Genomic DNA, 20,581 nt, shown 5'->3' with positions numbered 1-20,581 from the left:
GCCTTCACCCCACTGAGCTGCAAGAGAGGAAGGGACATGATTGCTCTCTTTAAGTTAGCCTTTCTCAACCTTTTCACCATTGAGAAACCTCTGAAACATTCTTCAGAATATGGTTGAGAAGTAGAGCCATGTGTATATACAAGACCTTTTGCTGGACGGGAGGAGGGGAGTGGGTTATATATTTATTATCCGCCATTGTGATATTGTGTTTTAATTAAATTGTAGTGCTTTTTTATGGGATTTTATTGTTCTTATTAATCTTTGTAAACCGCTGCGAGACTTTTGAGAGCAGCGGTATATAAATATAAAGATAAAGTCCTACTCACACGCTGAAGTGGTACAGCTTTGGAATGATGGTAGTCCTTGGTCTGTCTGGGCATATAGCGCATAGCATTGGTATCACAGTTTCTGGTGATATACGCAAAGTTGTGATATACAACTGAGCAGCAGAATATGTTCGTTAAAGCGCAGGTTGTCACGTGAAGCAGCCCTGGACTGAATCAGGCTCTTGGTCCGTCAAATGTAATATCTACTCAGACTGGCAACAGCTTCTCCGGGTTCTCAGGCTGAGGTCTTCCATGTCACCACCTACCTGAGTCTTGTTAACTGGGGACGCTGGAGATTGAGCCAGGGACTTGGGCACGCCCAGCACATTCTCTGCCCCAGAGCTGCAGCCCATCCCTGTCTGGGGATGAGTTGGACCGCTTTATCTGGACTTCCATTTGCTTGTGTGAGGCAGGGAAACGTGTCAGCCTTTCTGCTTGTAATGGATCTGGGACACTAAGCTTTCCAAGGAACAGCACGCTTAACTCGCAACCAGTTCTTTATTTGGGGGGGGGGGGAGATTGCATGCAGAAAGGTATTGGGGGTGTGGAAGGACTGGAGTTCCTTCATGGGACCTCAGGAGTGGTCTTTCCCCTGACGCCTTCTGTCCCCTTCTCCCTTCGCAGAGAAACCCCCTCCGCCGTCTCGGGTGCAGCTGGTCCGTGCCAACACCAACTCCTTGGAAGTGAGCTGGGGCTCCGTCCCGACCGCCGACACGTACCTGCTGCAACTGCAGAAGTACGACATCCCGGCCGCCACCTCGCCAGCTGCCAACCCCGTGCCCTCAGTGCCTGTCAACCCCCCCAAGAGCCCCGCTCCTGCAGCAGCCGCCCCCGCCAGCGCCGTGCAGCCGCTGGCGCAGATGGGCATCACGCTGCTGCCCCAGCCCACGGCCGTCGCTGCCGCCGCCGCCGCCACCCCTGCTCCGCCGCCCACGACCACCACCATCCAGGTGCTGCCTACTGTGCCTAGCAGCCCCATGCCCATGCCAGCTCCCGTGGCTGCTGCCGCCGCCGTTCCCCGTCCGCAAGGTAAGAGAGATGTGAAAACAGGCCGGCTCTTCTGAGATTGCACATTCACTCGCTTGAGCACACTTCCTGGGTGCCTCGCCGCAAGACACACGCACGCACCTCCTGCTAGGAAGAGCCGCATTTCTCTCTGACCCGCAAGGTTTTCAGGGTGGTGAACTTCCGAGAGTCAAAGCTCCCTTTGCCAGGCTCTGGAAAGCTCTCACGCGAAAATCTTGTTGATCTCTGTGGAGCTTTCGGACTCACATCGAGCCATTTTAACGGAGACCAGCGGGGTTAGCCTCCGAAACCATCCCACGGATCCTCAGCCCGGAAGGGGGCATCCAGGTTGACTGAGCTAGGGCACCTCGATTCAAGCTGTTGTCTCTTTGAGGTTAGGAACGGGGCCTTTTTTGAGCAGCCCCAGGGGTTTTAGAGGGGTGTGGCCTCTTCTGAAAAGAAATACAGACGGTCTCGTGAAATGTAGCCTCTGGGGACAAATGTTATCCTAGGCTGCAGAGAGTTGTCATTACACACACACACACACACACACACCCCTTCCTGTGTATAGTAGATGCATACACGTGCACTCTGATAAAATCCTGTAATGGAGCAAAGAGAAATTCTCAGCACTTGTTGACTTGGGCCCTTTCCTTGCCGGAACTCTGGCCAAGAAAGGGGTTAAATCAGGGGTAGTCAAGCTGCGGCCCTCCAGATGTCCATGGACTACAATTCCCATGAGCCCCTGCCAGCAAATGCTGGCAGGGGCTTATGGGAATTGTAGTCCATGGACATGGACTACCCCTGGGTTAAATTAACCGATTATGGGTTGACAGGAGATTCTCCTGGCTGTTATGGAAGCCAAGGGGGCAGGTGATATGGGCAGGAGCGCTTGGCTTCCAGGGGGAGGGGAAAGCTACCCAGCATGGAAAGGTTTGTATCCCCAAGGCCCCAGCAGCAACGGTCATGAAGATCCATTGCTTGTTGCTTGTCCCCTGGCCGTAGGGTTTTAGCGACCTATTTCTAAGTCTGTCGGCCTTCAGTCAGGCTGGTTCCTTATAAGAATTTTATTTATTATACATATATTCAGGGATTTATTTTCCAACGTGTCTTTGAAAGCTCAGGGCACATCACCAAATTGTATAGTACATATAGAATCCCTGCCTAAGACTTTTAAGTTTAGCAACACATTTAATACCGTATTACATTAAAATGTTAACCATTAAAATGGGCTGCAGTGCTTCCTCTCTGGCCACACTTGCCCAGCCTGTTCACGAGCCCTTTAAGCTTGTTTAGCTACTTGTCGAAGAACCAAGAGCAGCTTTGAGAGCTGGGCTCACTCGCTGACCCCGGTGCCTTCTCCGTTGTGGCCCCTGCCTCAAGGGACGGCCTGCCAGAGGAGATCAGGGCATTTCTCTCTGTTCCGGCTTTCCACAAGCTATGCAAAATGGAATTCTTCGAGAGGGCAATAGAGTAGCGCTGTGCAGGACGATCCGCAAAATTCATCAGACAGATTGTTCAGTATAACAGTCTTCGCTGGAGTCGCACAATGTAGTTTTTGCATCCGTTAATGCAGGGGTAGTCAAACTGCAGCCCTCCAGATGTCCATGGACTACAATTCCCAGGAGCCCCTGCCAGCAACGCTGGCAGGGGGCTCCTGGGAATTGTAGTCCATGGACATCTGGAGGGCTGCAGTTTGACTATCCCTGCGTAAATGTGTCAAGCTAATCCTTACGCTTTGCGCAGTTAAGTTTTTAATTCTGTGTTCAGATTTCTGATTGGTTCTACGACCCCTAATCCCTTAGTATTGTTTATTGCCCATATTGTAAACAGGCTGAGTCAAAAATGGGGAACGGGAAGGAGACAGAACTTTATTTGGGCCCCTGATTTACTTTTATCACTGATGTTCTGAAGAAGTTTTCATGAGCACAAAGGCGGATGCTCAGAAGTCAGCTTTGTCGGCCCTAGAGGTGTTACTGGATTCCAGCTTTGGTTCTGTTGGTCCAGTTCGACACGGCGACCCACCAGACTTAGTACAAGGAGTCTCATGCTTGTGGGCTCATATAGAGATGCGGTGTGGTGGGGGTGGCGGGGGGGGGCATGCACAGACCATGCCAGCTGCCTATGTCTCACCTTTGGAGGCTGCCGTTGCGGCGTGGCAATTCCATCCCGGGTTTGCCTGATTGGCTTTGCTCCTTTCTTCTTCTTTAGCGGTCCCGACCGTGCTGAAAGTCACAGGTCCACAGGCCGCCACCGGGCCACCGCTGGTCACAGTGCGCTCGGCAGCGCAAGCCGGGAAGGGCCCAGTGACGGTGACATCGTTGCCCGCGGGTGTACGCATGGTGGTGCCCACGCAGACCACTCAAGGGACGGTAAGTGACGCTGTGCCAAGGTCTAGAATCCAGGGGCTGAAAGGAATGCTGTCAGTCGAGTTCCCTTGCTTCAGTCAGTCTTCTGATGCTCTCTCTGTCTCTCTCTCTGTCTCTCTGTCTCTGTCTCTCTTTTTATCACAGCATCAGGTGATTGGTACCAGCCCTCAGATGAGTGGCATGGCTGCTTTGGCAGCAGCAGCTGCCGCCACGCAGAAAATCCCACCGTCCAATGCTCCCACCATGCTGAGCGTCCCTGCCGGCACCACCATAGTGAAGACGGTGGCTGTTTCTCCTGGTACCACTACGCTACCCACCACAGTCAAAGTGGCCTCTTCTCCCGTCATGGTGAGGACCCCTGGATGGAGTGGCTATGGGGCTGCCAAGGTTGGGACACTCACTAGAGACTTGGAAGTTGAGCCCGGGGAGGATTTCAGTGGGGCCCAGTGCCCAACTCCACAGCATCCAGTTTCTCCACGGGATCCCCAGGCTCCACCTGGAGGCTGGCATCCCGGACCCTCAGTGGGGTCCAAGGCCACAGAGTCCCCCCTCCCAAGCAGCCCTTTCCTCCAGGGGAACTGAGCTCTGCAGTCTGGAGAGGAGCTGGAATTCCGGGGGATCCCCAGGCCCCACCTGGAGGCTGGCATCCATGACCCTCAGTGGGGTCCAAGGCCACAGAGTCCCCCCTCCCAAGCAGCCCTTTCCTCCAGGGGAACTGATCTCTGCAGTCTGGAGAGGAGCTGGAATTCCAGGGGATCCCCAGGCCCCACCTGGAGGCTGGCATCCCGGACCCTCAGTGGGGTCCAAGACCACAGAGTCCCCCCTCCCAAGCAGCCCTTTTCTCCAGGGGAACTGATCTCTGCAGTCTGGAGAGGAACTGTGATTCCAGGGGATCCCCACACCCCACCTGGGGGATGGCATCCCTAGGCAGCTATGAGGCTTGCAGTCACATCCACACAACGTTGTGGAGCGGGGGCAGTGCTTTGTGTCCTTCAGACGGTCAGGCTATAATCCTGGCTCCCTGAGCCCCTGTAATGTTTGCAGGCTCTTCACTTTCCTCCCCATTGCTCTCTCCGGCCCTCAGGTGAGCAACCCGGCCACCCGCATGCTGAAGACGGCGGCCGCCCAAGTGGGCACCTCGGTCTCGTCCACCACCAACACGCCCACCCGGCCGATCATCACCGTGCACAAGTCGGGCACCGTCACTGTGGCGCAGCAGGCCCAGGTGATGACCACCGTGGTCGGCGGAGTGACCAAGACCATCACGCTGGTGAAGAGCCCCATCTCGGTACCTGGAGGCAGCGCGCTGGTGAGGCTCGGGAAGCCGTGGCCGGTGGGGGAGCAGGGGCGCGGCTTTGTTTTGAGGGGTTTTGCCCTGTTTGGGGGTCCAAGGGTTGGCTTCCAGTGGAGAAATACAACTGAAACACATGTAGGGGAAGCAGTTTTGTGATTCATGTCCAGGCACGGGGGAAGGGTACTTGCTTGTACCCTGTTCTGGCCTCAGGAAGGCTCGTCGGTGACTGGAAGAGGGGGCTGCCTGCTAGAGCCAAAGCTAGAATGGGGGTCTCTAGAGTTTTGGACCCTGCAGGCCACTTTACAGTTCTCACTCCGCTCGGTGGGCCCAGCCACGGAATGGTGGCCACGCAAACCAGAGCTGACCAGGAAACATCCGGGAGTGAAGTTGTCCTGTGATATCAACTCTTCAACATTTCGGGCAGACGTATGCCTGATTAGCAGAATGCCTTTGAAAGCGAGCGCGGCGTTTTAAAACATTTCCTCTCATACACACAGCTTAGGTTCGGTCACACGGCGAAGGTAACCATACTGCGGTGACAAGTTTTAAGAAAGGTATAGGCCAGGGGCGGCTCAACTGTGGCTCCCCGGATGCCCATGGACTACAGTTCCCATGAGCCGCTGCCAATGCCACAGTTTGGCCGCCCCTGGCATAGGCCATCGGAACTCCAGTGGCCAATCAGGTGTTCAGCTACACAAAAGCCCCTCCTAGTTTGGTGCCAGTTTGGTGTAGTGGTTAGGAGAAAACTGCTCTTACCAAGCAGGAATCTCAGGGCTCTCTCAGCCTCACCCACCTCACAGGGTGTCTGTTGGGAGAGGAAAGGGAAGGCGAATGTAAGCCGCTTTGAGCCTCCTTCGTGTAGGGAAAAGCGGCCTATAAGAACCAACTCTTCTTCTTCTCTGAAAAGGGAGAGGAGGTGGCAGGTGCTGTGCCCAAAGGCCCACCATCATGACAAAAAGAGGGGTGCCTGTTTGCCTCCTTTTCCTCTGGATTCAGGAGCAGTGCATGTGAGAGAGGGGGTAGGGTGATAAGGGTGTTGCAGTCCCTTGGTGCATGACGCCCTGCAGGTGTCGTGCAGCTTTCTCTAGGGCCAAGACGAGCTCAGAGTAGGGCCAGGTTTCTCCACCACCACCCCATAGACCTTGCACTTGAATCCCTGCTGAGGGAAGGCTGCCGGATCTCTTGTAGGCTGGTGCTTCTAAGAGAACGGCCCCCGTAGAGAAGGGGGTCTTTTTGTGCTCCGTACGTATCAACCGGCTCTTTCCTCCTTGCCTTTCCTCCTTGGCAGATCTCCAACTTGGGAAAGATGATGTCTGTCGTTCAAACCAAACCGGTTCAGACCTCGGCCGTGACAGGACAGGCGTCGACTGGCCCCGTGACCCAGATAATCCAAGTAGGAATGGGCAGCATGGGAGTGGACGGCGGCCTTATTTAACCCAGCTTGGGGAGTCCTTTCTTCTTCATGCTGGAGGCACTTTCCCGCCACCCTTCTGGACCTTAGGCTACGTGCAGCCTTTGCAGCTCCCACGTCTCTAAGACTTGCGCTGGGAAGATCTAGTGAAGCCTGGGGGCTCTCTAGGCATAATCGCTTGCGCATGAATAGGCTGCATGCACACCTTGTTCCTTAGAGCTAAGTGTGGGACGACTGCTTCCGGCCATGCCCTTTGCCCTAGCCGAGTGCCGCTTATGTTCCACGCTGAGATTCTTGGCCTGCTTCCTGTCTGTTGTTTTGATTCTGGGCCTTCTCTCCCTGTAGACCAAAGGGCCCCTGCCTGCGGGCACCATCTTGAAGCTGGTGACCTCGGCGGACGGCAAGCCTACCACCATCATCACCAGCTCCCAGGCGGGCGGCACGGGCACCAAACCCACCATCTTGGGCATCAGCAGCGTGTCTCCGAACACGACCAAGCCTGGCACGACCACCATTATCAAAACCATCCCCATGTCGGCTATCATGTCTCAGTCCGGAGCCACAGGTAAAAGCCACGCAGAGATGTTTTCCGTTGCCCCGGAAAGGTTGGAACAGAAGCAGCAGATTGAAATTAAATCTGGAACTTGCGGCTAAATGTTTGGAAGAGCTTACTGACAGAGCAGTGGAATAGGCATCCTCCAGAGGTGGTGGGCTCTCCTCCTTTGTAATGTTTGAAGCGGGGGCTAGATGGCCATCTGACAGCCATGCCGATTCTGTGGATTTAGGCAGCTTGTGGGAGGAAGGGCCAGAAGGTACGAGTCAGTGCTCGGTTCTCGAGGCCCTTCTTAATATGCCATGGGTGACCAAGGTGTGGCTCTCCAGATATCCGTGGCTAAAATTCCCAGTGCTGGCAGGGGATCATGGGAATTGTAGTCTATAGACATTTGGAGAGCCACAGTTTGGTCACCCCTGTAATATGCAAAACCAAACCCAAAAAAGGAACACAAGCCAACCTTTACAGGTAGGAACTCAGAGGTTGAGCTGTACAATAAAATAATGTTAAAATGTTAATTATTTATTATAGTGCACAATTACAAACAGAATAAAAACTACATAAAAGCTATGCAGAATTAACAGCACATAAGACCAAACGCGTTTCGACCCTACTGGGTCTTTCTCGGTGGTCAGAATTGTAACAATACACTCTATATAAAATACCTAAACTCATGATAAAGTGTAGCTGAGTGGTTGAATGAGATCTGTAAATTATGGCTCCAACCAATATATGTAAATTTTAGACTGTTTGGAGATCACCTCCTATGGCATATTCCTAGGCTCACCACTCTTCGCTATTATATAATTCTGTGCTTAGAGCGTATCGAGGTAGGAGGATCCAAGCCCACTCCTCACTGCCCTTCTCTCCCTACAGGAGTCACCAGTAGCCCCGGGATCAAGTCTCCCATCACCATCATTACCACCAAAGTGATGACATCTGGCACCGGCACCCCCGCCAAGATCATCACCGCAGTGCCCAAGTTGACCACGAGTCACGGGCAGCAGGGCGTGACCCAGGTGAGGGCCGGGTGGGTCAACCAGGCAGGCTGCCGAGGGGGAGCCTGGCGCCGCTGCCTTGCCCTTCTTAACTCTGCTCCGTTCTGCCCCGGCAGGTGGTCCTGAAAGGAGCCCCGGGACAGCCTGGCACCATCCTGCGGACGGTCCCCATGGGCGGCGTGCGGCTGGTCACCCCCGTCACCGTCTCGGCCGTCAAGCCCACCGTCACCACCTTGGTGGTGAAAGGAACCACAGGTCAGTGGGCCGACCCGGGCACTTATGCGAGCGCGTTCCCTTCCTCTTGACCACTGGAAGCCCTGCTGTAGGTTTCTCTCGTGGGCCCCGTTGCAGGACGAGTGCCAACTTCGGAAGCAACGTATTCTTGTCCGTGTGCGGGTTTGTTGGGTGGTTGCGGGACATGCCGTCAAGTCACAGCCATTTGACGGCAATGCTGTAGACGCATGGGTGGCCGAACTGCGGCTCTCCAGATGTCCACGGACTCCAGTTCCCGTGAGCCATGCTGGCAGGGGCTGCTGGGAATTGTAGTCCATGGTCATCTGGAGAGCCACAGTTTGGCCACCCCTGCTGTGGAGTTTTCCAGGCCAGAGAGGGTCAGAGGTGATTTGCCATTGCCTGCCTCTGGGCTTCCGTAGCAGGCTCTCCCCCAAGCACCACGGCCCTTCCTAGCGCCCAGGACCTGATGAGATCCGGCTTTCTGTGGCCGTCCATGTCAAGGCAAGAGATGAACAGAGGTGGTTTGCCTTTGCCTCATGACCACCCTGGACTTCCTTGGAGGTCTCCCATCCAAATACTAAGCAGGACTGACACTACTTAGCTTTTGAGATCTGGTCCTCTGGACAGCTAGTCATAGGCATAGAGGCTGAGGTCTTCCCTCGATAAAGAATGCCAGTAGAGCCCTGCTGGATCGGGCCAGTGGGCCATCTAGTCCAGCTGCGAGTTCCTCTGGTTGGCCAACCACAGGCCAAGGCCTTCCCCTGAGAACAGATCCCAGCTTGGGATCTCCAGGACAAGGATCTGTATTATGTACAGGATCTAATCTAACTCAAAAATTCATTGGCGAGTGGTCCCTTCTTGCTCCCCCTCTCAGGAGTCACAACTCTGGGCACCGTGACAGGCACCGTCTCAACCAGCCTGGCCGGGACCGGGGGCCACAATACCAACGCCTCCCTGGCGACCCCGATCACCACCCTGGGCACCATCGCTACGCTTTCCAGCCAAGTCATCAACCCGGCCGCCATCACGGTTTCAGCAGCACAGACCACCTTGACGGCAGCGGGAGGCCTGACCACCCCCACCATCACCATGCAGGTAGGGCGCAGGTTGGCGGCTCCGCGTGGGCGCCATTGTTAGGGTTGGGTGGCCAGGAGAGCATGCGATGAAACTGGGCTGTAAATTCTGGACAGGCAAATAAAGGGTTGTGAATTCATGTGGGGAGTAGAATTACCAGCCTCTAGGTACACGGTGACCAAACTGGCTCGCCAGAGGTTTGTGGACTACAATTCCCACGATCCCAGGCACACCTGGAACGCCACAGTTTGGCCACCCCTGTTCTTGGTGCAACCTGAAGATTTTCTGGACTTACAGCTGTTTTGCTGATGACAAGTGATTTGTTCCCTTGGAGGACATGGCTGTTTGGAGGGGGAACTCTGGGGCATCATACCTGCTGAGATCCCACTCTGCCTCAAAACCAGTCCATCCTGGGCTCCACTTCCAAATTTCCTGACCTAGAGTAGGCAGCTCGAGTGGAGAGCAAAAGTAATTTGCTGCCGTGAGCTGGAAGAATTAACGGAAGGCAATTCTGTCGGTGGCTTCAAGGAACCTCAGGGTGTCTCTGAAGACCAGGTGGTGGAAGGCAAAGACAGCTTATTCTCTTCTGCCCTGCTTCTGGGGGCATCAGCGTGGCCTCTAAGGGCCAGAATTATGTTTGGGATAGAGAGAGAGAAGGTAGAGAAAGAAGTCTCTTTTTCCTCCTTTCTCACAAGACTCTTAGGCTCTCCATGAAGTCGGTGAACATTTGACCCAAAGAGTCACGAATAGTAGTTCATGGTGGCTACAAGCACCGGCATTTCCAAGAGGGGACTGGAGAAACATCTGGACCAGGGGTCCATGGGCGGGGGCTATTAGCCATAAAGGATAGATGGAACACTGTATAGCAGGGGTAGTCAACCTGTGGTCCTCCAGATGTCCATGGACTACAATTCCCAGGAGCCACTGCCAGCAAATGCCCATGGCTCCCCACCCCCGCAAATGCTGGCAGGGGTTCATGGGAATTGTAGTCCATGGACATCTGGAGGACCACAGGTTGACTACCCCTGCTGTATAGAATTGAACAGAACCATCTTATTCCGTGCACTGCTAAGCTCGCTGTCTTTTGTCTGCAGCGGGTTGGGGGAAAGGGCCGCTTGTCAGCCGTCGTGCTAACCTCCCCGCCTCTTCTGCTTCCTTGCCCCGCAGCCTGTCTCCCAGCCCACCCAAGTCACCCTGATCACCACGCCCAGCGGCGTCGAGGCCCAGCCCGTCCACGACTTGCCCGTCTCCATCTTGGCTTCCCCCACCACGGAGCAGCCCACGGCCACGGTCACCATCGCCGAGTCGGGGCAGGGTGATGCTCAGCCGGGCACCGTCACGCTGGTGTGCTCGAACCCGCCGTGCGAGACGCACGACACGGGCACCACCAACACCGCCACGACAACGGTGGTGGGTACCCTGGGCGGGCCAACCCAGGTGCAGTTCGTCTGCGACGGGCAAGAGGGCGGGCTCCAGGCCAACGGCCGCGTGGTGCGCATCTGCTCCAACCCGCCGTGCGAGACCCACGAGACGGGCACCACCAACACGGCCACCACCGTGCTGAGCGTCAGGCAGAGGGTCTGCTCCAACCCGCCGTGCGAGACCCACGAGACGGGCACCACCAACACGGCCACGAACGTGCTGAGCGCCGGGCAAAGGGTCTGCTCCAACCCGCCGTGCGAGACCCACGAGACGGGCACCACCAGCACGGCCACCACCTCCCGGAACGAGAGGACTCCGGCCGAGCCCCCGTGCCAAACGTTCGAAACCAGCTCCACGAGCACCACCATGACCGTGAAGCCCATCGTGGGCACGGATCGGGCGGTCTGCTCCAACCCTCCCCGCGAAACCCACGAGACGGGCACCACCAACACCGCCACCACGGCGACCTCGCACATGGGCCGGGGGCAGCCCGACGGGGGCCAGAACGAGCCGGCCGACCCTCCGTGCCAAACGCAGCAGACCAGCTCCACCAACACCACCATGTCGGCGAAAGCAGACGTGCCGACGGAGCAGCCGTGCACGGTCCGGATGGTGAACTCCCTGCTCCAGGCGCCGGCCGCCAGCGTGCCCGGCGCCGCCCCGGTCCCGGCCGGCGAAAGACGGCCGGCCCCGAGAACTCTCCAGTGCGAGTCCCACCACACCCACACCACCAACACGGCCACCACGGCCCGATCCCTCATGGGCCGGGGGCAGCCGGACGGCGAGTGGGTGGGGTCGGCCAACCCTCCGTGCCAAACGCAGCAGACCAGCTCCACCAGCACCACCATGTCTGCCAAAGCCAACGTGCCTGCAAAGCAGCCGTGTGCGGTCCCGGCCGCCAGGCCAGCGCCCTCCACCCTCCCCGCGGGCGCGAGCCCTCCCGTGTGTTCCAGCCCACCTAGCGAGACCCACAACACCGGCATCGCCACCACGGCGACCGTGGCGGCTTGCAACACGGGCACGGCCCAGCAGGCGTGCTCCAACCCCCCCTGCGAGACCCACGAGACGGGCACCACCAACACGGCCACCACGTCCACGTCCAGCATGGGCAGCGGTCAGCAGCAGCAGGTGTGCTCCAACCCCCCCTGCGAGACTCATGAGACGGGCACCACCAACACAGCCACCACCACGACATCGAATGTCGGCAGCGGGCAGCAGCAGGTGTGCTCCAACCCCCCCTGCGAGACCCACGAGACGGGCACCACCAACACGGCCACCACGTCCACCTCCAACATGGGCGGCGGGCAGGGAGAAAGCGCTCAGCAGACCCCCGTGGCGCCGCCCTGTGACACGCAGCAGACCACCTCCACTGGCACCACCATGACGCCCACCGTTGAAGGTAAGGGCACCCAGTCTGCAGGCTTTCACCGGTGGGGGGCCGGCTTTGAGCCTAGAAATAGCCTCTGAGGGGGGTTGTCTGGTCACCATCCTGGAGCCTGGCCCCCCCAGCGTGTGCTCAAGCCTGCCCCAAGAAACTCTGGAAATGAGAACTTCCCCCACAGTTAAGGTTGCCAGCTGTAGGTTGGATAGTACTCTCCGAAAATTTGAGGGTGGAGCCAGGAGTGGGTGTGATTTTGGACAGGGAGGGGTCTCAGTGGAGTATGATGCTGTGGAGTCGCCCCTCCCAAGCAGCCATTCTAGGAGGATTGATCTCTGTTGCTTGGAGGTGAGCTGTAAAGCCTAATCCCCCCCGGAGGCTGGCATACCTGCCCACGGCCACTACCGTCACCTCCTTCCTGGGGTCCAACCAGGAACTGAAGGGCTTTTTTCCCCGTTCTCTTGCCCTCAGTTTTCCAGCCAGGGGTTTTAAGAATACGTTTATTTTTATATCCCTCCCTCCCTTAAGCTCAAGGCAGGTAACATCAGGTTTAAACAGCAATGCAATAAAATATATAGAGAATGAAACTATCAGTTATTAATTAAACTAGCTTCAAAGCCCGTTCCTAAGAACGGACGTTGAAAGGGTCCCCTCCCCTGGCCAGTAGCCAGGCAGGTTAAGGTGGCTTTGGGCCGCAGCTGGCAGCCGAATCAAGTGGGGTGGCCGGAGGCAGCTCATTAGCAGGCACAGGACAGAGCTCCTTAGCAGGCAGTCCGCAGGCCGGGAGGCCCTCATTAGCAGGCCCAGCCTAGCAGGCCCTCGTTAGCAGGCCCTCCACCACGACCCTTTGCCCAGGGCTCTCTCCCCTTACCTGCTGCTGGCTCCAGGCACTGAGGTGCGTCTGAGAGCAAAGAAGCTAGAGTCCAGGGACAGAGGGCGGGAGCTGCAGGGGCAGGGCCAATCAGGATGCAGCCAGCTTTGCTTTGCTGTCTGCACCCTGATTGGCCCTATTCCAACTTGGACAGCCGGACACGTTTCACCCCAGGGTGTTTCATAAATATATAGAGGAACCATGGATAAGGATAAGCTTTTTGAATTGTATTAGAAACTGCCTTCTCTTTACAGTTAAAATTTTCCAGAGGAGGGGTTAATCAGTGTTTGGCCGGATTGGTTGACTGGGTGGGGACTCAAGCAAGGTGGCTGCCATCGGCCTGTCAGAAGGGCTCCCTTTTACAAGCCCCCTGGAATTCTTTAAGGCCCTTATCAGTAGGCAAAGCGTTCCACCTGGCCCTGTTTGAGGCCAAACACAACCCTTTGCAATTCTCAGGAAGAGGCTTTCCCTGTTACTCCCACACTGCTCATGCAATGCACATCTGTATGGTCATGTTGGGGGGTTTCTGTGGCGTGTTGTCAACTCACCTGCAGTTATGTTGAGCCCCCAGTGTCTGAGGAATGACCTTCACCTACATTGTGTCCTGAAGTCTTCCGCAGGACGCAGTTTCTTGTGCTCCATGGCAAAAGATTCTCTGAGGTTAGGAAGCTTGCAAGCAGTGGAACATCTGTTTGCACATAGACGATCCCCAGTTCAATCCCTGGCATCTCCAGGTAGAAGGACCAGGCAGGACGGGATGGGAAAGACTTCCACCTGAGACCCTGGCTCAGTGGCAGAGCCTCTGCTTGGCAGGCAGAAGGTCCCAGGTTCAATCCCCGGCATCTCCAGTTAAAAGGACCAGGCAGGAGGGGATGGGGAAGACCTTGGCCTGAGACCCTGGCTCAGTGGCAGAGCCTCTGCTTGGCAGGCAGAAGGCCCCAGGGTCAATCCCTGGCATCTCCAGTTAGAAGGACCAGGCAGGAGGGGATGGGGAAGACCTTGGCCTGAGACCCTGGCTCAGTGGCAGAGCCTCTGCTTGGCAGGCAGAAGGTCCCAGGTTCAATCCCCGGCATCTCCAGTTAAAAGGACCAGGCAGGAGGGGATGGGAAAGACCTCTGCCTGAGACTGGTGGGAGGCTTCCCGTCACAGTAGATGATAATGAAGTTGATAGGTTGTTTGATTCAATATAAGACAGCTCCCCCTATCTACACTTGGCTACCTTTAGGTACGACCCCCCCCCCACCACCCATAAGATGCCTTGTCAAGGAGTGAACTTGGGCAGCCCAGCCCGGAATCCCCCCTCCGCTTAACCAGCTCCCTCTTTGCAGACCAGCCACCCGCGACCAACGGCCAGCAGGGGGAGCCCGAGAGCACGCTGGCCGAGAGCACAGCCTCCAGCAGCCCCAGTCCCGTTGCAGCCGCCGTCCCCTCCGCCCCGGCCCGGGCCCTCACCACCGTCACGCAATCCACGCCCCCGCCTGGGCCTTCGGTGCCGGTAAGGAACGTGCAGGAAGACGCTTGTCATTGTGGCCCCACGGGGGGTCACGCCTTGGAGTTCCCTTCGTCTGATGTACTGGGTTTGGGGTGAGGAGTGGCTCCTTTGGGTGGGGGGGTGTGGAAACCAGGTGGCTGTTGGGTGGGTGGTGGTTTTTTCGGCTATTTCAATTATGTCCGTTTCTCCCCAAGTGCTTGAAACATGGCGGTTTAGATGAATTGGGGAGGGGGGTGCTTCTAGGAATGCCTCTGCTGAGCATTATCCCTCCCAGGTCTGGAACTGCAGGCCTTTTGGTCCCCAGCGCCCAGATTCATCCTTAGAAAGAAGGAGCTTGAGGTCTTGGGCCTTCCTGTGGTGTATAGATTTTTAATCACCTTCATAACCCAGCCTATCTTGCAGGGTTGTTGTGTTACTGTGAGGGGTTTCTGCAGCCTTTCAGTGGCATTCGTTTGTATCCCGGGGAGGGGGGTAGCTTTCCAAAACCACGGAAGAGTATAGACAGGGGAGTCCAAGCCTCTTGTAGCCTTGATGTCAAAGAGGAGCCTCCATGTTGAGGAGCAGTACACGTCAGAGAGAGGGTGGCTGTCTCTGCATTGCTGTGTTTGAGAACTCCCCAAGACTGTCTGACTCTACAAATTGAAAGCCCTCGGTTTGTGTCCCATTTTTCTTCCCACTTTGGACCCAAGATGAATTCCATTGTTCTTTTCTCCCCCCCCCCCCCATTTTCCTCACAACAACCCTGTGAGGCTGGTTAGGCTGAGAGAGTGCGACTGGCCTAGGATCAACCAGGGAGATTCTATGGCACAAGCGGGGATTCGAACCCAGGTCCCTCAGATACTGGTCCGACACTCTTAACCACGCTGCCTCTTTCACGGCAGAGGCTTTCCCAAAAAAGGGGAGTGGGGAGAAACGTGCGTGTCTCATTGAATGCCTCTTTTCTGTCCCCCATCTTTCAACTGCCTGATCCTTTCCGGATTCTGACGGCTGCTTCCCATTTCAGAGCATCTCGTCCCTCGCTGACACCCCCACGGAGGAGGCGGCTCCCCACGCCGAGACTCTGGCCGCCACCGGCACGGAGGCTCTTCCAAGTGCTGCGGAGACGTTGCGGCCCTCGGCGGAGATGCAGGTCGCAGCCCCTGAGCAGCAGGAGCCGGCCTCGGCCGCAGCGCCGGCAGTGACGCCGCCCGCAGAAGGCCCGCCGGCCGAGGCCATTCCCCAGCCGGAGCTTCCTGCTCCCATGGAAGAAGCCCCCCTGGCCCCTGCGGCCCCCGCTCAGGAGCCCGTGGCTATGGTGGTGCTGCCCCAGGCCACCCCCGCAGCCCCTCCGCCCTCCGAGGTGGAGCCTCTGGCGCTGCCCCAGGAGCTGATGGCGGAGAGTCAGGCCGGCACGACGCTGATGGTGACGGGCCTGACGCCTGAGGAGCTGGCGGTGACGGCTGCCGCGGAAGCCGCAGCCCAGGCAGCTGCCACGGAAGAGGCTCAAGCCCTGGCGATCCAGGCTGTCCTGCAGGCCGCCCAGCAAGCTGTGATGGGTGAGTGACTGACTGACCTCTTCCTGTTTGGGGCGGGGTGGGTGTTGGAGGCCGGCCCGTCTCTGCAGGCCTTCAGGCCCCCTCTTCTCTGGCTCAAGGTCAGCTGTTGGGGTCTTATTTAGAACACGAGTTAGCTGCTTTTCTGTTTTGGGGAATTCAAGGAGGCTCTCCGATGTCCATAAGACAACCGTTAATAAAAAGACGCAAAAGGCCATGATTTAAAATCTCCCGTTAGGACTGCCAATAAATAAGAGCTTAAATTAGTCGCCTGCAGCCCTCCATAAAATTGCCCTGAAGACTGAAGGCGAGGGAGTGGGGGGGGGGGCACCTACTTGGGATTGTTGCACTGTAGCTGTGGGGCTGGCACCAAAAAGGCCTTTCCTGGTGTGGCCCCCCCCCCCAGATGAGCTTCTTTGATCAGATCTTAATTCCTGGGCCTGAGCAGACAGGAGAACATGGTCCTTTAGATGCCCACTCTGAAGCCCCATAGGGCTTTAAAGGGCCAAACCAAGACCGATCAGTTTATTAGCCAGGGAAATGTGGTAATTGGGGAATTACGTCGGGGTCACGTGCACCCAGGAGTTGGCCCCAACCTGCAGTCTAGCTGTTTCCATTGGCTTTCTAAAGATCAGGGGTGAGGGGGCCAGGCTCCTGCCCCCTAAGGAGGTTGTTCCCAAAGCACGGGGGCTGCCACCGAAAAGGTCCTGTCTCCCGTCCCCACCCCACGAGCGCCTTTGGTGGGGAAGTTGGAGGGTCTCCCCCTGGGGTCTCGATTCCTGCCCAGGAACGTCCTCCCTGCCATTCTCCATTTTTGCTCCCCTCACAGCCTCCCGTCGGTGTTTTGCAGGCTCTGGAGAAGCCATGGACACCTCCGAGGCAGCGGCGGCAGCGGCACAAGCCGAGATGGGCCACCTGGGCCCGGAGGGCCACGAGAGCCAGCCCACGGCCATCCCCATCGTCTTCACCCAGCAAGAACTGGCGGCCCTTGTCCAGCAGCAGCAGCAGCAGCTCCAAGAGGCTCAGGCGGCAGCCGCGGCAGCCGCAGCGGCAGCGGCCACCCAGCAACACCCACCTCAGCACCCGCTGCCCTCCCACTTGCCGACGGAAGCGCTGGCCCCCGCCGACAGCCTCAACGACCCGGCCAGCGAGAGCAACGGCCTGAACGAGTTGGCCAGCGCCGTCACCAGCACAGTCGGGCTGCTGCCCCCCACGCCCACGGAGAGTAAGTGGCAGGGTGAGTGGCGGGGGAGGGACAGGAGTCTCGGGTGCCATGCCCAGATCTGCACCCAGAAAATCAGGGTGGGGTTTCTGTGCCGTGCATTTCATTATGGAGGGTGGCTTGGCCGCCAGGAGATTCTTCTTCCCTTGTTTTGTTTTCCGCTCGTTTTATTTTTTAAAAAATTTACTTCCCACTTTTCTGCCCTCACCAAGGCCACCGTGGCAGGGAAAAAGATTAGAACATGCATAGTAAAAACTACATTTAAAAACCATTAAAAACTGCAAAAAACATTGAAATCTGATCTAAAAAACTTTTTTAAAAGTTGAAAGACAGTTTGGACATTGGTTAGGCAGGAGGCAGCGTTGAAAGGGACACCAAATGAAATGAAAAACTCGATTCACCCCCTGGCGGAAGTCAGCCACAGAAGGGGATGGAGGAATCTCCCTAGAGAGAGAATTTCCGGAGTTTTGGTTCCCTGGGTTAGAAGGCCTCTCCCAGCTTGCCCATCTGCCCAACTTCAGAATTCAATGTTAAAGAATCTGGGTTAAACTTTTACCTATTTGAAATGTTTTACAGCACATTTTTTCCGGGATTTATCTATTAAAACCCGTTTATCAACCTTTAAATCTGATAATACAAACCAGCAAGATGTGCCTGCGGTTCTTTGAACTATGACCAGCACACCAGTCTCGAATCTTCCGGGACTTTATCTTTTAACAAAAAAGATACCTTTTGTCTTTTAACAAAAAAAGATTCTATGAAGTCAGGGCTTGTGAAAATGAACCTCATAGTTATCCAGTGCATGTACAGGGCAGCTTATTTGTCACATTTCTATACCGTCCTCCAGTGCAACTCAGGGCCGTTTACAATGAGGATTACAGTTCACTGTGAGGCGGGCATGCTACAGGGAACACAATAACAGTCTGGGAGTTATAAAACTTGAATAACATTTAAACAAAATTTTACCCAGAATTAAACTTCCTGGGTCTTAGCAGCCCACCTGAATCTTATACATAATGTCAAAACAAAATGATCATAGTGCCAGCTTGGTGTAGTCATTCGGAGCACGGACTTCTCATCTGGCGAGTCCGGTTTGACTCCCCGCTCCCCCACATGCAGCCAGCTGGTCTGACCAAGCAGGAATCTCAGGGCTCTCTCAGCCTCACCTCCCTCGCAGGGTGTCTGTTGTGGGGAGAGGAAAGGGAAGGCGAATGGAAGCCGCTTTGAGACTCCTTCGGGTAGAGAAAAGCAGCATATAAGAACCAACCCTTCTTCTTCTGGAATATCAGGGCTCTCCCAGCCTCCCCTCCCCTCCCTCGCAGGGTGTCTGTTGTGGGGAGAGGAAAGGGAAGGCGATTGTAAGCCCCTTTGAGCCTCCTTCGGGTAGAGACAAGCGGCATCTAAGAGCCAACTCTTCTTCTTCTCCTTCCAGGCCTTGCTCCCTCGAACACCTTCGTGGCCCCGCAACCTGTGGTGGTGGCCAGCCCGGCCAAACTTCAAGCAGCGGCTGCCCTGGCGGAGGTCGCGAATGGGATCGAGCCCGCCCCAGTGGTAGGCTTGGAGACGATCTCCAGGAGGGGCGGGAGGGTGGGCGAGGAATCGTTTCCCCCCGAGGCTCAAATGATTTCTCCCTCCCCACGTAGAAGCCGGAGCCTCCCACGCAGCCGCCGAAGGTGGTGGTGAAGAAGGAGAACCAGTGGTTTGACGTCGGCATTGTCAAGGCGACCAACATGATGGTGACGCACTACTTCCTGCCAGCGGACGACGCGCCTGCCACCGAGGTGAGCTGCCTTGCTGTTGATCACCGTCCTGACCGGAGGAGCCAGACTTGTGCTGACACATAGAATCCTAGAGTTGGAAGGGACCTCCTGGGTCATCTAGTCCAACCCCCTGCACTATGCAGGACGCTCCCGACCCTCTCGCTCCTCCACTGTCACCTGCCACCCCCTTGAACCTTCACAGAATCAGCCTCTCCGTCAGATGGCTCTCCAGCCTCTGTTTAAAAATCTCCAAAGTGGGAGAACCCACCACCTCCCGAGGAAGCCTGTTCCACTGAGAAACCGCTCTGACTGTCAGGAACGTCTTCCAGAGGTTTAGACAGAATAAATTTTGAATTAATTTCATCCCATGGGTTCTGGTCTGTCCCTCCAGGGCAAGAGAGAACAACTCTGTTCCATCCTCTGCATGGCAGCCTTTTCAATACTTGAAGATGGTTCTCAGATCCCCTCTCAGTCGTCTCCTCTCCAGGCTAAACAGACCAAGCTCCACCAACCTTTCCTCTTATATCTTGGTCTCCAAACCTCTCACCATCTTTGTTGCCTTCCTCTCGGCATGCTCCAGTTTGTTTACATCCCGTTTCAACCATGGAGCCCAAAACTGAACACAGGTCTCCAAGGGAGGCCGAACCAGAGCCTAGTAAAGCAGTACCATCACCTCCCTGGAAACGATACTGCATTTGATACAGCCCCAAATCCCATTGGCCTTTTTAGCCACACGCCGGGTTGTCTGCCTGTTGCCACCGAGATCACACTGAATTCCCTTTCCCTGTGGCTTGTCCCTTTTCGGCAGGACGATTCGGCGACTCTCCCCGATCATTCTCAGCTCAAGAAGCAGGAGCTGCAGCCTGGCACGGCTTACAAGTTCCGAGTGGCAGCCATCAACGCCTGCGGCCGGGGCACCTTCAGCGAAATCTCCGCGTTCAAGACCTGCCTGCCTGGCTTCCCTGGAGCTCCCTGTGCCATTAAGATCAGCAAGGTCAGTCTGAGTGGCGGCGATCGTCTTGCCCTTGGCCTCGCGAGGGTGACCCTCCTTGCTCCTTCTGCCTCTGCACAGTCATGCCTGGGTTAGCTCAGGAGGGCCCAGCAGCTTTGGACTCCATGGGCCCATTGAGAGTTCTGACTCCACACGGGCAGAGCTGGTCGCTACAGGAGCTACAGGCCCTGCGGGAGCTTTCGGCTTTTCGCAGGGCCTGCAGGACAGAGCTCTTCCACCAGGTCTGTGGTTTAGGTCAGTGCGGAGAGAAGATCTGTGCCCCCCCCCCCCCCCCAAGGGAAGGTATTTTCCACCACATTTTAATCATGGTGGCCGGCAGTTCTCTAGTCCCCAGCGGGGGTTGGTTTGCTGCCGTGCTTGTTGTTGGATTCTGTCTTTTTGTTATTTGTTGTAATTTTTGCAGGGTTTTTAGGGGACTTTGTATTTTTATTTTTATCTTGTAACCCGCCACGAGCCGGCTCCAACGAGAGTGCCGGGAAATAAATTCAAATAATAACAAGGGTATAGTCAGTGCAGATTCTAGTCCTACAGAGACAGCTGCTTTCACGGCAGCATGTTTGAAAAGCTGCACAGCCAAACCAATCTCCAAGGGCCCACCAGAAACCTTGCCGGGACGATGCCCTGCCAG

The 20,581-nt window shown here is 56.3% G+C and overlaps 1 protein-coding gene across 4 annotated transcripts in view; it reads left to right on the top strand.

The window, feature by feature from the left end:
• Positions 1–20,581, top strand: part of HCFC1 (host cell factor C1) — a 32,784-nt gene that overhangs the window by 8,697 nt on the left and 3,506 nt on the right. Inside the window, exons 8-23 of one of the 4 annotated variants that reach the window (XM_077329694.1) lie at positions 951–1,355; positions 3,543–3,703; positions 3,845–4,048; positions 4,785–5,009; positions 6,283–6,387; positions 6,751–6,970; positions 7,835–7,977; positions 8,073–8,211; positions 9,065–9,285; positions 10,432–12,085; positions 14,264–14,430; positions 15,431–15,962; positions 16,810–17,196; positions 18,614–18,732; positions 18,825–18,962; positions 19,750–19,935. In XM_077329694.1, the coding sequence (XP_077185809.1) occupies positions 951–1,355; positions 3,543–3,703; positions 3,845–4,048; positions 4,785–5,009; positions 6,283–6,387; positions 6,751–6,970; positions 7,835–7,977; positions 8,073–8,211; positions 9,065–9,285; positions 10,432–12,085; positions 14,264–14,430; positions 15,431–15,962; positions 16,810–17,196; positions 18,614–18,732; positions 18,825–18,962; positions 19,750–19,935 (5,006 nt within the window). Of the gene's footprint in view, positions 1–950; positions 1,356–3,542; positions 3,704–3,844; positions 4,049–4,784; positions 5,010–6,282; positions 6,388–6,750; positions 6,971–7,834; positions 7,978–8,072; positions 8,212–9,064; positions 9,286–10,431; positions 12,086–14,263; positions 14,431–15,430; positions 15,963–16,788; positions 17,197–18,613; positions 18,733–18,824; positions 18,963–19,749; positions 19,936–20,581 lie in introns of all 4 variants that reach the window. The other 3 variants (XM_077329693.1, XM_077329692.1, XM_077329695.1) reach the window with 3 other exon arrangements.

The sequence above is a fragment of the Paroedura picta genome, chromosome 3 (assembly GCF_049243985.1).
Source record: "Paroedura picta isolate Pp20150507F chromosome 3, Ppicta_v3.0, whole genome shotgun sequence".
Classification (NCBI taxonomy): Eukaryota; Metazoa; Chordata; class Lepidosauria; order Squamata; family Gekkonidae; genus Paroedura; species Paroedura picta.
This window is presented reverse-complemented; position numbering and strand designations above follow the sequence as displayed.